At 53.5% G+C, this 14,058-nt stretch overlaps 5 protein-coding genes across 5 annotated transcripts; 2 read left to right on the top strand and 3 right to left on the bottom strand.

Annotated features, from left to right (window-relative positions):
• Nucleotides 1-1,593: 1,593 nt before the first annotated feature.
• On the top strand, nucleotides 1,594-1,955 carry BGZ61DRAFT_525167 (uncharacterized protein; the record flags this gene model as incomplete). The annotated part of the gene is made up of 3 exons (XM_046252715.1): nucleotides 1,594-1,647; nucleotides 1,697-1,827; nucleotides 1,928-1,955. The coding sequence occupies 3 exons, from the start codon at nucleotides 1,594-1,596 to the stop codon at nucleotides 1,953-1,955; spliced, it is 213 nt and encodes a 70-aa protein (XP_046111746.1).
• Nucleotides 1,956-2,403: 448 nt separating this feature from the next.
• Nucleotides 2,404-3,662, bottom strand: BGZ61DRAFT_437349 (uncharacterized protein). The gene is made up of 2 exons (XM_046244114.1): nucleotides 3,583-3,662; nucleotides 2,404-3,520 (listed from the first exon to the last, which is right to left on the bottom strand). Exons 1-2 carry the CDS (start codon nucleotides 3,606-3,608, stop codon nucleotides 2,434-2,436), a joined length of 1,113 nt encoding a protein of 370 aa, XP_046111745.1. The 5' UTR covers nucleotides 3,609-3,662; the 3' UTR covers nucleotides 2,404-2,433.
• Nucleotides 3,663-3,850: 188 nt separating this feature from the next.
• Nucleotides 3,851-7,037, bottom strand: BGZ61DRAFT_5838 (uncharacterized protein). The gene is made up of 3 exons (XM_046256336.1): nucleotides 6,816-7,037; nucleotides 4,713-6,703; nucleotides 3,851-4,658 (listed from the first exon to the last, which is right to left on the bottom strand). Exons 1-3 carry the CDS (start codon nucleotides 6,937-6,939, stop codon nucleotides 4,149-4,151), a joined length of 2,625 nt encoding a protein of 874 aa, XP_046111744.1. The 5' UTR covers nucleotides 6,940-7,037; the 3' UTR covers nucleotides 3,851-4,148.
• Nucleotides 7,038-7,841: 804 nt separating this feature from the next.
• Nucleotides 7,842-10,847, top strand: BGZ61DRAFT_437345 (pyridoxal phosphate-dependent transferase). Its single transcript, XM_046244113.1, has 2 exons — nucleotides 7,842-8,315; nucleotides 8,365-10,847. Exons 1-2 carry the CDS (start codon nucleotides 8,240-8,242, stop codon nucleotides 10,767-10,769), a joined length of 2,481 nt encoding a protein of 826 aa, XP_046111743.1. The 5' UTR covers nucleotides 7,842-8,239; the 3' UTR covers nucleotides 10,770-10,847.
• A 13-nt stretch (nucleotides 10,848-10,860) lies between these two features.
• Nucleotides 10,861-13,527, bottom strand: BGZ61DRAFT_437343 (family 15 glycoside hydrolase). Its single transcript, XM_046244112.1, has 8 exons — nucleotides 13,241-13,527; nucleotides 12,870-13,189; nucleotides 12,375-12,821; nucleotides 11,892-12,323; nucleotides 11,819-11,842; nucleotides 11,580-11,762; nucleotides 11,308-11,520; nucleotides 10,861-11,244 (listed from the first exon to the last, which is right to left on the bottom strand). Exons 1-8 carry the CDS (start codon nucleotides 13,387-13,389, stop codon nucleotides 10,967-10,969), a joined length of 2,046 nt encoding a protein of 681 aa, XP_046111742.1. The 5' UTR covers nucleotides 13,390-13,527; the 3' UTR covers nucleotides 10,861-10,966.
• Nucleotides 13,528-14,058: the final 531 nt, after the last annotated feature.

The following is a 14,058-nucleotide window of genomic DNA, read 5'->3' as shown; positions in this document are numbered from 1 at the left end:
ACCGACGTCACTCACAGTGTTGCAGCGTGGTGAGCGTACCCCGCCATTGGGGGAGCAATGCAACCAAGTGAAGTCCATTTTTGGGTTGCGATGGCTGATTATGATCTGACGTTGGGTGATTCCAATGGGGTTGGGGGAGCAGGTCGCCCTCTGTAATAGAGCTATTGCGGCGTGTTCCGACGGGATGCTGAGTTGATGGGCCGGGTTGAAGCTTAGCTGGGTTTATGTCACCGTCCCCTCATTGCCCAAGTAGCATCTCCATATTACTGGATGAATTGGAAAGAATCTGGAAAAGCCAATTGGGATGGAAAACCCAGGACTTGCTAGATGCTGTCACATTATTGCGGAATGGAAGCCTCTCATCCCGGCATGATCTCTGATCTGTAATGAAAGATCAAGTCGTCATGTCAAATGCCCATCGACATGAATTCAACCCCACCGCGGGCGCCGGCGATGCGCATTCCTGTGTCCGGCGCAGACTTGGAGGGCGATGAACAAAGCATAGATAAGACTAGTAAAAAAGGTCCCAATCAAGCTCTAGACAGCTTCCATCCACCGTGAGATGCGAGCTCGTCACCAACTAACGACTGCATTCAGCCGGCAGTTGTACTTTGTTTCAAGGCCCTGCCCCCACAAGTCTCCGAATAGGCCGGTCGCATCGGCGGCGTACCGACCCCACTACGACGCCCCTCCCCGCCGCTCGCCTTGTCGAGCAAACAGCACGAAGAGCCGAGCTCGACCAGGAGTGCATTCACTGCAATGTCAACAGCTCCCCAGTATTGGACAGGCCATTACAAAGCGAAAGCGACCCCCCTTCATGCAAGAAACCGGGACCCGTGTGACACCCGCAGCACAACGGCGGCTTTGTAATTGACCTGGCCTACTATAAGGTGGCGTGACGCTGCCCGTCTACGCCATGCACTCGCGATCACCAGCTCACGGCCATGATGCCCAGACGCCCGCGGACCCATCAGGACCCCCGCTTTGGCGCCCCCCTGGTCTCGTCCCTCAGACTTTGGGAATTGCGGGGGACCCAGGATCCATTGGATGCATCTCGAGACGGCGTGGTTGGGCCGAGTGCGACGGCGATTGGCGTGCGACGCCACTTGGGTCATGGGCTGGCCGGGGGGGATCGCTTTAGGCGAAGCTTCGTCGCCATGCCGGCCATTCACTGTACGGGCTGGCATCGACACGCCGGCCTGTGATTAGCTGGACCCAGGTAGCTTTGCGGAGCTGAGGCAGAGCATTGCTGTAGCTCGAGCGTGAGGTATGTATGTGCGTGAGAGCGGGAGGGGACCCGGGGAGACTAGAGCCTGGGGGCGAGAGAGTAGAGACTAGAGACAAGTGGTGGCGCCCTGTAGGTTCCCCGTCATCGAGGACAAGGCCAACGAAGAGACCGAGCCGAGTCAAAGCACATATAAGACGGGTGATCAGAGCTACCCTCCTTCTCGCTTCTCCCCTCCCTCTTCAATCATCCCGCCTAGAACGAGTATCAAGCAGCCTTGTATACTCCAACAGTCTCGCCATTGAACAACATCTCTCTCTCTCTATACATCAGTACTTTCGTCCAACATCCTCATCAACACCGCGAACATGAACTCCGAGACTCCCCAGCAGCCCAGCCCGACCAACACCACCCGCCGCCGAGTACACTCTCCCCTCCCCTCCGTCTTCCTCCACTAACCACCACCACCAGAGCTCCGGCTTTATGCCAGCCTTCGCGAGCCTACAAGAGCAGAAACGCGGTTCTGATGCCCTCGCCGCCCGCCGTGCCAGCATGTCTGACCAGGAACAGAAGGGCGGCATCTTCAGCCAGTTCTTCCACAAGTACGTCACCCATTGCCCCTTACCTCATGCCAACGCCACACACACCCCATTTTGTGCTCTCTCCCATAACGTACATAATTGACGACGAAACCTCTCTTAGCACTTTTGGCAAGAACGCTGGCAAATAAGCCCCGTCGAAGATTGGAACAATGACGGCGGATGGAGTGCTGTATAATATGATACGTCTATGCGAGCTGGGTCATATTCAGGCCCAGAACCATAGTTTATGAGATGAATGCGTACGGATGTCGAGCTGTAGGAATAGGGAAACGAGGCAATTGATCGACACAACTTGTGCTATTGCTTGACTTTTCTGCATGGTGACATATTGGCCGAGGATCATCAGGAACCCACACGACTCTGCCAACCGATTCGGTCGCGACCAGCCAAGCTCGAACTCTCCCAACGCTCCCGAATATGCGTCAAACCCATCTAAAGCAACCTAGACTCCATGAATCAAATCTCCAAGAGTGTCTACAGTGCCGCATGTAGAATGGACACTGGCAACCCAGTGTCTGGAGCCGCAATCTCTAATTATATGTCCCGCTCCTCGCGCCTGAATAGTCATGTCGCTTTTATGCTTTAACCATAAAGATCTGTCGACTGTTAGTACTGGCAAGTCCGAAAAAGAAGATCATCACAAATACGAACCTGGTTCAACGCCTTGGTATCCAACACGGCCTGTCTCTTCTGCGCAATAAATCGTGACCTCACAAAGTTTCGGCTTCCTCGAGGCGTTGAAGTTCCGGTGCCTGGGGTCGTGGTTCCGGTACCTGCTACCGATTCGGCAGGTGTTTCGTCTGAAGCCTCGGCCTCCTCCTTTCTACGCTTCTTCTTGTCTTTCTTGTCCTTCTTGTCCTTTTTATCCTTCTTTGACTTCTTTGACTTCACTCGATCATCGTCTGACTCCTCGCTGGCGTCCTTCGACTTGGACTTTCGCTTCTTCGATCGTTCGTCTGAGGCCGAGCCTTCGTTCTCAGAGCCCTCGGCTGCGGCCTTCTTTGCGCGCTTCTTCTCTTTCTTCTCCTTCTTCCTGGCCTTCGCATCATCGGTGCCGTCGTCTGCCTCCTTCAACTTTCGCTCTTCCTTCCGTCTCTTCTTGCTCTTGGATTCCGAGTCTCGGCCGGAGGTGTCCTCATCGTCATCGTCGCTGGCCTTGCGCTTCTTTGATTTCTTGTCCTTCTTGGACTCCTTTGGGGCGGAATCCTGGCTCATCTCTACATCCGCAGCCTCCTCGCCTTCAGCCTCGCTCGATGATCCATCGGAATCTTCCTCTGTCTTGGGCTCTTCCTTCAACTCGTCGCCCACCAGGAGTCCACCTCGGACGAACCGCATGGGACCCCAGCGCTGTTCGACATAGTGGTTAGCCTTGACAGCCAGTCGCGTCTGGCGATCCTCCTCAACAGCGCCCTCTGATTTTCCATTCAACCGACTGAGCAGGTCTTGGAACACGTCGAGCCCGGTGATCTCGTCCTCCTTGGCTCTACTGAAGCCCAACCCCTTCATGTCATCCTTGAGCGCAACCCGGATGTACGACGCGTTCGCAGCGGTATGGAGTTCAGAGTGTGGCGCATTCGTTGCTCCAAGGAACTGGCCCGGCTGCCAGCCCTGAGATCGCAGGATCTTCTGTCCGAAGGTGGTGGTATCGCGAGTCCATTTGGTGTTGTTAGGATCCTTGTTGATCTTTGACCGGCTACAGGGGAAGAGTTAGCAGTCTATAAGGCAACAGGGCTATGCAATGATTAGAATACATACGTCTTGTTCTCAGCGAGAAGTCCCATCTTTGCGACTGGTCGAGTTCCGGTTCGCGGACTTTTGCTGGAACAGACTTGGAGAGGTAGGAATGGCTCAAGGAAAAAAAGGTGGGCGGTGGGGGTGGATAAGAGTGAAATTGTCTTATCGAAGCCTCTGATTGGCGGAAGCAGATTTCCGTATCAGCACACCTCAGCTCTGCCCACCGTCACCGAGACCTTCACCTAGACCTTCACCGAACCTGTAAGATTGAATGGTTGCGGTCGGAACATTCTGAGCAATGATAGCTGTCTGAATTTTTGACTAAAGAATAGCAAAATACGAGATCTCCTTTGAATGTAGCTTGCGATTCCCCCAAAATAGATTTTGCAAACCAAAATGCTAAAAGCAATTACGAGATGTTCTACACGGGCTTCCAGGCGCCTCCCTACCCTCTTGGCAACCTCTTCGACAAACCCGAAATGCCGGGTGGCCCTGGAACCCACTCGCCGCGGCGTGGAAAAGTACAAGTCAACGCATTGAGGATTTTCCCCCTTCGGCGCCTTGCTCCTCAGATCTCCAAAACCAATCTAGTAGTTGAGCTCTCCACCGCCGCCGCCTGAAACTTGATCCAGATCTTCGTAGCTCTTGAGACTGCGACCCTGAACGGCTTCACGAGGCCCTCCCGCTGCACCTCCCGCACCATCTCCCCAACGAGAGCCTCCCACGCGGTTTCGACCACCACCTCCATCCCATCGATTGCCGCCACGGCGATCGTAGGGCCCAGAGCGATACTGGCCACCTCTACCACCGCCAGACATGCCTCCTCGTCGAATCGGGCCTCCAGAGCGGTCATCACCCATTGGGTTCCATCCACCAGCCTGCATGCCAGCAAACATGGGGGGGAAGTTGCCTGGAGCCATTGGGAACCCTGGCATTCCCATCATGCCGTTCATGGAAAAGTTCTGCAGGTTAAAGCCACGAGGAGTTCCAGTGGTCGCCTGGCCATTTGCGGGCGGGAAGTGGCCGTTCGAGTTGGCGTCGGTCCTGGAGGGAGCGATGTGGGCAGGGTCCATAACATAGGCGTTGATGAGCTCGAACTGGAAGAAATGTTTGTTAGCAAGAATAGTTGTCTCTGGGGCGCTTGTACCTACTTCCTGCTTCATGCTATCAAGCCAGTCGGCATGACGCTTCTCAACGTGCTTCTTCCAGAAGTGTTCCTCCTTGAACAGCTTTGAGCATTCTGGGGCTTTGCACCTCCACTTGTGCTCGTCCTCCTGTTTCACATGCTTAAAGAGCTCCTCCTCAACTGCCTCATCAGCTGAACGACCACCCAGTTTGCGAATATCCACCGACTGTGGTTCCAGGATTTGTGTCAGTTTGTCCTCAAAGGTCTTGACCCAGTTGTAAGCCCGAAGAAGTTGCTGCTCAGTCTTGTTAGACGTGTTGCGGAACTTCTTATCCCCATCAATGCCATCACCCTCGGCTTCTTCAGCGGCCTCGCTGCGTTTCTTGCCTGGGAAGGGCTCTCCATTTGCACTCGCCCTGGCAACTGCTCTAGCCGAGGACGAGAGTGTGGTGCGAGGCCGACGGAGATGACCACCGGGGCACTTTCGGGTCAACTCGTGGATAGAGTCGCTTTCGAAGACACAGAAGAAGCAAAAGTTGAAGACACGGCGAAGGTATTCGATCAAGAGATCGAGTGTCTTCTTCTTGACAAGGAGTTCCTCATCATCGATCTCCTCCTCGTCATCAACGGCTCCCTCTTCCTCCTCTTCCTCCTCGATGTCGATGATGCCATCCTCCTCCTCATCCATGGCTTCATCCATGCCAACCTCTCGGGTCTTCTTGACCTTCTTTTGAGGGGTCGGGGCCACGGCAGGTTGAAGATGGCCGGCATTCTTCAGATCTTCAACCTTCTCTTCGATCTTCAAGGTCGCCTGGAAATCCGAGCCAAAGTCCTCTTCAAACTTGTTGACAATACGCTGGACCAGCAGGAGATCCTTGTCAATGCGCTCAGGCGCAGAAAAGAGATCCCAGAGCGCCTTCTTTCGAGGATGAACAGGGGGGTTGTGGACTCCCACATGGCAGACAAAGTCACCACGGACCTCATCCTTTACGGTCTTACCATTGATGGCATCGAGGGCCTTGTCAGCAGTGGAGACCGGCTGAGGCGACAATATCGGCTCATCGCCATCTTCGTCCTTGGGATCGACACGATCAATAGGGATGGCGGTCTCTGAGGAAGGATGCAGCATCACCCATCCAATGCGATGGTACCGCTTGCTGGGGTTGGGGTCGGACAGGGAAAGCCACTTGAAGCCACCCTCCTCCTCACCAAGGTGTTCCTTGCAGAATGCCTCGAGATTCTGGCGGCTGACGTGGGGCGCGATTGTCTTGATGAGAAGAGTCGGTTGGAACTGGTTCTCATCCCGGATGTCCGCACCATTGCCTGGAACAAGGTCGCCGACTCCGAGAATTTCATTTGTAGCAGTTGCCTCACCTTCCTCCTTCTCCACAACACCACCAGCGCCATTGCTCTCGCTCTTGGGGAGTCCCTCGAGAGAAAATTCGTCAAACGTTCCAGACTCCAGATCTTGCTCCCACTGAGTGTAGGCTCCTCGCCGGGATTCGTTGAGCTTTCCTCGGAAGTCGTCACGAATCTCTGGCACGTATCTTTCCTTGAACCATTGTTCCTTCTTGTGTTCGGATACAAAGGTGCGTGCCATCTTGGCCTGTAGTTCCTCCTTGTACGTATCGTAGGCAGCCTGGATCTTGACCTTTTCTTTTTCGCGTTCCTCTTGTGCTTCTCGGGGGCCGCGGACTCTTTCTGGCTCGCGCCGACGGCCGGTGCGGGCCCTCTCCTTATCTTCCTTGATCTTCTCATTCATTCTCCACCATTCTCCGAAGTAGGAGAAGCCAACTTGGTAGGGGAGCTTGACAGGATCGGCAAGAGGATTTGCAGTCATGCCGCCCGCAGCGGAGGCGCTGGCTTCTTGGCCCGGGACATATCGGTCGATGTTCGCAGGAGGCGAACCAATGCGACGTCGGTCATCTCGGTCTCGATCATCTCGACGGGATCTAGGCTCGTAACGATCGACGGCTGCTGGGGAACGGGATCGTCGACGTTCACGGCGTTCGTGACCTGTGAAACTACTGTCAGGTTTGCTTTCCGACCAAAGTCGCACCGTGGGAGGGAGGATTGGTGCGACGTGAGATTCAGGGTGAAAGGCCGCAAGGACCGTTGGGAGACGCACCAGGAGATCTCCCGCGGTAGAAAGGATCGGTTCGGTCCTCTCTGGTTCGGGAATCATCGCGACTCCAGCTTCTCTCAACTGGCGATCGAGCTGGGGCCTCCCGGAAAGACGTGTACGAGTCCATTGTCGGTAGTGTTGGACGCGATTGAACCTAGCACGAAGAGCAGGCCCTTCTCGGCTGAGGTGCGGTCGGATCGCGCTTGCTAGTTGACCCTAGAAGGATGATCCAGGCCTGATTGGAGGTGGAGCCTATTGTTTGGCGATATGATTGCGGTTAGAGAAGTCATCTTGAACAAGGTTTGGGCCATGGGAAGCAGGAAGAGAAGCAAGAAAACGTAGAGGGATGCCAAAGAGGCGCCATGGAGAAGGTGGCTAAGCGGGCTAAAGACCCTGGCTCATAGAGAAGATATGAGGGACAGATGAGAGAAGATGGGAGAAGGGTAATGACAGTGATGGGCACAAGAATGGAGATGCCGTGGAGGTTGGGAGGGTAGAAACGCGAGGCTGCCGATCGGCTCTGGGTCGACCAGGTGGACAAAGGACAAGGGGAGAAAGAGAGGATGCAAATGGGGGAGACCAACTAATTGGGCGGGCGAGCGCGGCTCTGAAGATGCAGATGGCGCTGTGGCAGAGAGTTGCGCTCCAACAAGCCTCACCTCACAACAATGCGATGGCGACGTGATGAAGTGAAGTTGAGGAGGCTGAGTTGAGGCGAGTCGGAGTTGCGCTGCGCTGGCCGAAGGTGGAGCTGGCACGGCCGCGTTGTGACGGCTGCGGGTTTGATGCAGCCGCTCTGGGGTAACAAGGCGAGGTACGTACCGCACCGCGTTGCGTGGTGGGTAGCCTGTCGCGTTGACGATATCGAGCACTGTGCTGTATATGCAATTGTTGGTGGGCACACACAGTGCGGTGCCGGTTGCGCTCGCATATCTTCGGGCCAATGACAAACTGAGCCAAGTCCGGCTGGAGGGTGGCGATCTCCGGCTTTGGGGCTCGCCGTTGTGCTATCAATCGCCGCCCTTACATCATGGGCCCGACCGTAGCGCTTGCTCTTTAAAGGCCAGCGATACGGCTTCAACACGCTGACCTCTTTTTGCCTGGGATGCTCCCTCGACATCGCGGCTTGAAGATTGGAGGAATTCATTGGGCTGACTAACTCAGAGGCAAACACACATCCGCCCTCACCGTCTCTCACCGTCATCCTTGCCTGTCTCACCCAGCTTCCACTTTCATCGCCGTGCTCCACTCGTCGTCGATGATAGCGGGCAGCACCAAGACACGCACCAGACTCCCAGGCAAAAGCATGGAATCCGTCCGCCTCGGATTATCCCCCGATCGCCCTTCATTGCCCCCATTTACATATTTCTATTACCACCTCTATCTCGAAGCCGCTCCCGCCTCCCTTTCCCGGGCCGATCACCAAGATGCCTGCCCCCCATGGTCCCGGGTACAACGCCGCCGTCGAGGGCTTTAGAGAGACAGAATATCCCATGATCAAAGGTCCGTCTTCTATGATCCCGTCTATTTCGTCCTTCTAATTTTCTTCGAGACTCCGTCTATCTTGACCATGCGGGAAGTACCTTGTGTGCCAAGTCCGTCATGGACGCCTTCGCTTCTGAGATGACCTCAGCCCTCTATGGCAACCCACACTCCGCCTCTCCGTCATCTCAACTATCTACCTCTCGCATCGAGGATACTCGCATGAATCTCTTGTCATTCTTTGGCGCAGACCCTGCTTATTATGACTTGGTATTCGTCCCCAATGCTACAGCTGGTGTTAAACTTGTGGTCGATGCCATGCGGTCTCAACCTGAGGGGTGGTTCTATGCATATCATCAAGCATGCCACACCAGTTTAGTCGGGGCCAGAGAAGAAGCCACCCATAGTCTGTGCCTCGAAGATGCCGCCATTGAATCATGGATACATGGTGTAGATCCGTTCAGCAATTCTCCTCACCAGCAGCCTCCTGTCACACTCTTCTCATACCCAGCTCAATCTCACATGGATGGGAAACGATATCCCTTGTCATGGAGCAAAGATATAAAGAGGGCAAATACCAGTCCCGAATCTCGAATATTCACTTTGTTGGATGCATCTTCCTTCAGCGCAACATCTCGTCTCGCCCTCGATGACCACAACATTTCTCCTGATTTCATCGTCTTCAGCTTGTACAAAATATTTGGCTTCCCTGATATCGGGGCTCTCATAGTTCGGCGTTCTGCAGAGTTTATTTTTGACCGTCGCAAGTATTTCGGTGGGGGGACCGTCGATATGGTTGTCTGCGGCAAGGAGCAGTGGCATGCCCCGAAATCGCACTTCCTCCACGAGCGTTTGGAAGATGGCACCTTGCCTTTCCATAGTATAGTGGCACTGGACATTGCTATGGGGGTCCACCAAAAACTATTTGGGTCAATGGACCGGGTGAGCTCACACACGTCATATTTGACACAACGATTGCTCTGCGGATTAAACCATCTGCGGCATGCAAATGGGGCGCCCGTTTGCTCGATTTATACCGAGCTCTCTAACGACCCAGAATCGCTCGGAACCGGTCCGGCTGTGTCCTTTAACATAAAGAACAGCCTCGGGGCCTGGACAAGCCTGACAGAGTTCGAGAAGCTTGCAAATCTGAAAATGATGCATATTCGAACTGGCGGACTGTGCAACCCCGGGGGTATAGCATCAGCACTAGGCTTACAACCATGGGAGATGAAGCGGAACTTCTCCGCGGGGTATAGATGCGGCGCCGAAAACGACATCATTTCGGGGAAACCTACTGGTGTTATTCGGGCTAGTCTTGGAGCGATGAGCACAATATCAGATGTTGACCGTTTTGTCAGCTTCGTGAAGGAATTCTTCCAAGAGACGACGTTGCCTGAAGCGATGGCGGTAGATTTCGACCCCCATGAAACGACTATAGCTCAGACGCAGCCTCGACTCCGGGTGAAAGCTATCACTGTTTTCCCTATCAAGAGCTGTGGCGGAGTTTCCATTCCACCAGGTGTGCCGTGGGAAATTCGGCCTGAGGGGTTGGCTTGGGACCGAGAATGGTGTCTGATACATCAGGGATCTGGATATGCCCTCAGCCAAAAACGTTGTCCAAAAATGACACTCCTGCAACCCTCGCTGGATTTCAACCGGGGGATGTTGGTAGTGAAATACCTTGGAAAACCAGCCCACTGTTGTCCAACCCAGATTTCGATACCCTTGTCTGCAAACCCATCACTCATTGATACAGCCTTTCAACAACTACAGTCGCGAGTTTGTGGCGATCAGATCTCGACACAGATGTACTCCTCCGACGATATCAATGAGTTCTTCTCCAAATCACTCGGAGTGCCGTGTATATTGGCTAGATTCCCACCAGGTGGCCTTGGAGCGAGCAGTCGATTCTCGAAAGCGCAAATGCAGAGGTATCAACAACCGGATAGGGACCAGAGACTGCCCGGGTCCTTTCCAGAAATTCCATCTCCTCCCGACTCAGACTCCGAACAGCAACGACGGGGGAAAATTCTACTTTCGAACGAGAGCCCCATATTAATGATACATAGTTCAAGTGTTGGCGCACTGAACAAGGAGATTCGAGGCAGAGGCGGGAATATTGTTGCAGACATAGCGTTTCGGGCAAACGTGGTGCTCGAACCAGCTGGTGGCGCGAAAGAACATCAAGCATTCGCTGAGGACGGATGGGCCTCGGTGTGTATTGGCCGTCAGAATTTCAAGCTCCTTGGCGCGTGCCGCAGATGTCAGATGGTTTGCGTGGATCAAGAGACCGCAGAGAAGAAGGAAGAACCATTCGTCACACTCGCCAAGACGAGGAGATTTGATGGAAAGGTATATTTTGGGGTTCACATGCGACATGACCCTCCCAGCAGAAACGACTACATCAGTAAGGAAGCGCAATACCCGACTATCGAAGTCGGTGAGGATGTCACCGTGGAAGCAAGAGACTAAGTAAAAATTCCTGCATAGCATCGCATGGCATGGAAGGCGTTTGAGACTTCTAGCGTCGCATTGTAACTCAAGGTACCATGTGTTGATTACTTGGGTTATTTGCCAATATATCTTGTTAAGCTATTCACCAATGCGTCCCGCACTACATTGTGACATGAATATCAGACATCAAGCGATTTTGACACTGGCCCAGCTAATCACCTCGTCTCCTTCCAACCCTCCGTAGCGCGATCGAGATTGAACGCAGCACTGATCAGGGCTAAATGACTGAACGCCTGCGGCGTGTTTCCCAGCTGCTCGCCGCTGCGTGCGATTTCTTCGGAGAACATAAGAAGGTGGTTAGAGAAACCGAGCATGTTCTCAAAGAGGTTAATCGCCCTGACGAGATACTTAGGCTCATAGACGCTGGCGCGGGTCATGGCCTCAACGAGCCAGAAGGTACACATGCTGAAGGCTCCCTCCGTGCCACCAACTCCTATAGATGATCCCGACGAGTCAGCGAGATCATATTCCGCATCAGGAGATGGTGAATGTTTACCGTCATCGGCGAGTTCTGTATCATAACGGTATACCAAGCCAGTACTGGTCAGTCCACCCTTCTCAGGGGGAAGAAGAATGCGATCGAGTGTGTTGGTGAAGCGTGGGTCGCAAGGAGAGATGAAGAAGACGAGAGGTGCGATGAGGATAGAAGAGTCAAGCATTGTGTTGTTTTCAAAACTTTGAACAAAACATTTCATTTCGGTGTTGTAGCCTTGGTAATAATAAGCTGAGTTTCTGTGATCTGGGGACGGGAGGAATGGTGACACAAACCTTTCTCCATGACCCGCTCGTAAAGCTTGTCTCTGGCCTCCATCCATTTGGCACGATTGGGACAGGGGAAACATCTCTTTTCGGAGAGGCGGAGACCGCGGTCAAAGGCAACCCAGAGCATAATCTGCGAGTAGGTGAAGTGTTGCTTGTGGTTTCGGACTTCCCAGATGGACATGTCGGGGTCTATGAACGTGACACTGTAAGCCGTACGAATCTCTCATCAACCTTGAAGACCTTACCGTCGACGATTGTCAACACATAATCTATACTGTGATTTAGCAACAACCTACAGACGAGGATGCCATAACTTACCGAGAATGCCACGGACAGCACGCCACACATCCCATGCAACCGGCTTGCCAAACTTGTTGTACAGGTAGATGGCATCCATGAGCTCACCATAGATATCAAACTGCTGATGGAATGCCGCTCCATTACCGATTCGAACAGGACTACTACCACGGTATCCTTCGAGGTGGTTTAATTCCAATTCAGGGATATTGGTTTCTCCGCGGATCGTAAACATGATGGGCAATCCGCCATCAGGTCCACGCGAGTCGACGAACCGCTCCATGATAAACTCCATGTACGCGTCGGCCTCGGCTTTGAAGCCGAGACGAAGCAGGATGTAAATGGTGAAACTGGAGTCACGGATCCAGCAGTAGCGGTAGTCCCAGTTACGAACGCCTCCAATGGCCTCGGGGACCGAGAACGTCGGCGCGGCGACGATTGCTCCTGTAGGTTCTGCCAATTAATTAGAAGGTGAAGACCAGAGTTCAGGGCCAGGACTCCCACCGTATGTCATCATTTTCAGTATCATCAAGCTCCTTGATACCACTTCCCTCCACCGTCCCTTGTACTTCGACTGAGAGATGAAATTGAACCAGAAGGTTTGGGTATCATGCTGTTGAGCATCCAGAATAGGAGTCGAGATACTCGGAGCCACATGGTTGGGAATATCGTTCCGAAGAACAAACGAGATATTCTGCCCTTCCTGGATCTCGATGCGAGCAACGAGGCCTTCACCATGCATGCCAGGACGCTTCACTTTCTTGAACATGATGATAGGGCAGCTCTTCTCGTCCTCGCCGTTGTCCACTGCCACATCGAGCTGGAGCTTGACGTCCTTGCTATGGAAGGACGCCACCTTGCTCTCGGGACTAACACAGGTGTGTGATTCCCGGAGGAGAGTGGTAACATGTTCATCTTGACCGTATCCAAAGGCAGGGAATATTTCAACGTCTGGAAATGTCAGTTCAAGCTGGCTTGACTGTTATAAGCGCGGCATACCAAGTGTCAGAGAACCGCGGATGCATTCTACCCGTCTCACAAGCCATTTCTTCAGCTCCTCCTGAACCTTGGTGGCCTCTCGATAGGCGTTCTGCTTGTAGCCTTTTGTCATGACCTGGGCGCTCTTGGGGCGCGGGAAGAAGTCAACCAAGTCGACGACGCCATCCTCGTGGATGTAGCGTGTCTGCAAGATGCAGGACGAGGGCAGGTACTGCTGCTTGGTGGTGCAGTTGATACCTTGCGGCGGAGAAATGCTGAAGTAGCCACCGATGTTTTTATCCAAGAGACGGCAAAAGACGGACGGGGAGTCAAAGTCAGGCCTGAGAGGGATTCAGCCGCAATATCCAGGAGTAGATACGAGGGTTTCCTACCAGCACATGAAGTCTACACTTCCATCCATGCCGACCAGGGCACAGGTGTGCATGTTCCCGATCATGCCATAGTCCTCAATTGGGAGATAGCCCCCGGTTTGGGCTCTCCGAGCACCTCCACTGTGAATCAATGGGCATTGAGAGGCCATGGTGTTTGAGTGTGTGGTAAGGTCACCCCCCAGCTGGAGTCGTGGGATGCATGACGCAATGGACTTATATATGTGCCAGCTGCGCGGATCGTATAGCACTAGCTCACATGACGAAGCACAGCTTTGGGCGGAGACACGGAGACAAGAGAGGCCTTGCAGTAAGTGGCTTTTCAAGCCGTGGATAGACTGAGTAAAGCGCATGCGGGGATGCACTTAGACTTCCACGATGCGTGTGCCTCCTAGATGATGTGTGGCTACTATCAAACACACCGTTGCCAAATGGAGATGGGCACATGGCCACGTAGAAACAGCCCCGTCAGATTCGTGGGGGCAGGCCTCAATGAGAGTTGTTTCTCATGGCTATTGGGCTGTGAGAGTAAGGCGGTGCTGACAAGTGCGTTGACTGTGTCTTGGCCTACGCCGCGAACGGCGATGTCGCCGAGCTCACATACCTGCATTATTCCCGAGAGAAGAAATTATCCAATAGATTCTCGTGTAACGTATACTCGAATTTTTCAATCATCCGAATTAATTCCATGTTTCACCACCCACGGTCTAACGCCGTGGGCTTGCAGCGACCTTCTCGACCTCAACACCATCTTCCTGATGAGGAGGCTTAGTCCTTGTACACATGTTTCGGCACCATTGTATCAATCCCATTCTCAATTA

The sequence above is a fragment of the Ilyonectria robusta genome (assembly GCF_021365365.1).
Source record: "Ilyonectria robusta strain PMI_751 chromosome Unknown BGZ61scaffold_1, whole genome shotgun sequence".
Classification (NCBI taxonomy): Eukaryota; Fungi; Ascomycota; class Sordariomycetes; order Hypocreales; family Nectriaceae; genus Ilyonectria; species Ilyonectria robusta.
This window is presented reverse-complemented; position numbering and strand designations above follow the sequence as displayed.

What these genes read in the sequence shown, in the direction of transcription:
- BGZ61DRAFT_437349 (XM_046244114.1), bottom strand. Translation starts at nt 3,608, where the DNA reads ATGGGACTTCTCGCTGAGAACAAGAC. An exon ending in CTTCTCGCTGAGAACAAGAC is followed by an intron (nt 3,521 to 3,582) that starts GTATGTATTCTA and finishes CTTCCCCTGTAG; the next exon opens with CCGGTCAAAGATCAACAAGG.
- BGZ61DRAFT_5838 (XM_046256336.1), bottom strand. Translation starts at nt 6,939, where the DNA reads ATGGACTCGTACACGTCTTTCCGGGAGGCCCCAGCTCGATCGCCAGTT. An exon ending in CTACCGCGGGAGATCTCCTG is followed by an intron (nt 6,704 to 6,815) that starts GTGCGTCTCCCA and finishes GTAGTTTCACAG; the next exon opens with GTCACGAACGCCGTGAACGT. An exon ending in TTGATAGCATGAAGCAGGAA is followed by an intron (nt 4,659 to 4,712) that starts GTAGGTACAAGC and finishes CATTTCTTCCAG; the next exon opens with TTCGAGCTCATCAACGCCTA.
- BGZ61DRAFT_437345 (XM_046244113.1), top strand. Translation starts at nt 8,240, where the DNA reads ATGCCTGCCCCCCATGGTCCCGGGTACAACGCCGCCGTCGAGGGCTTT. An exon ending in AGAATATCCCATGATCAAAG is followed by an intron (nt 8,316 to 8,364) that starts GTCCGTCTTCTA and finishes ATTTTCTTCGAG; the next exon opens with ACTCCGTCTATCTTGACCAT.
- BGZ61DRAFT_437343 (XM_046244112.1), bottom strand. Translation starts at nt 13,389, where the DNA reads ATGGCCTCTCAATGCCCATTGATTCACAGTGGAGGTGCTCGGAGAGCC. An exon ending in TGCTGTCCGTGGCATTCTCG is followed by an intron (nt 11,843 to 11,891) that starts GTAAGTTATGGC and finishes ATCACAGTATAG; the next exon opens with ATTATGTGTTGACAATCGTC. An exon ending in TGTGTTGACAATCGTCGACG is followed by an intron (nt 11,763 to 11,818) that starts GTAAGGTCTTCA and finishes TCACGTTCATAG; the next exon opens with ACCCCGACATGTCCATCTGG.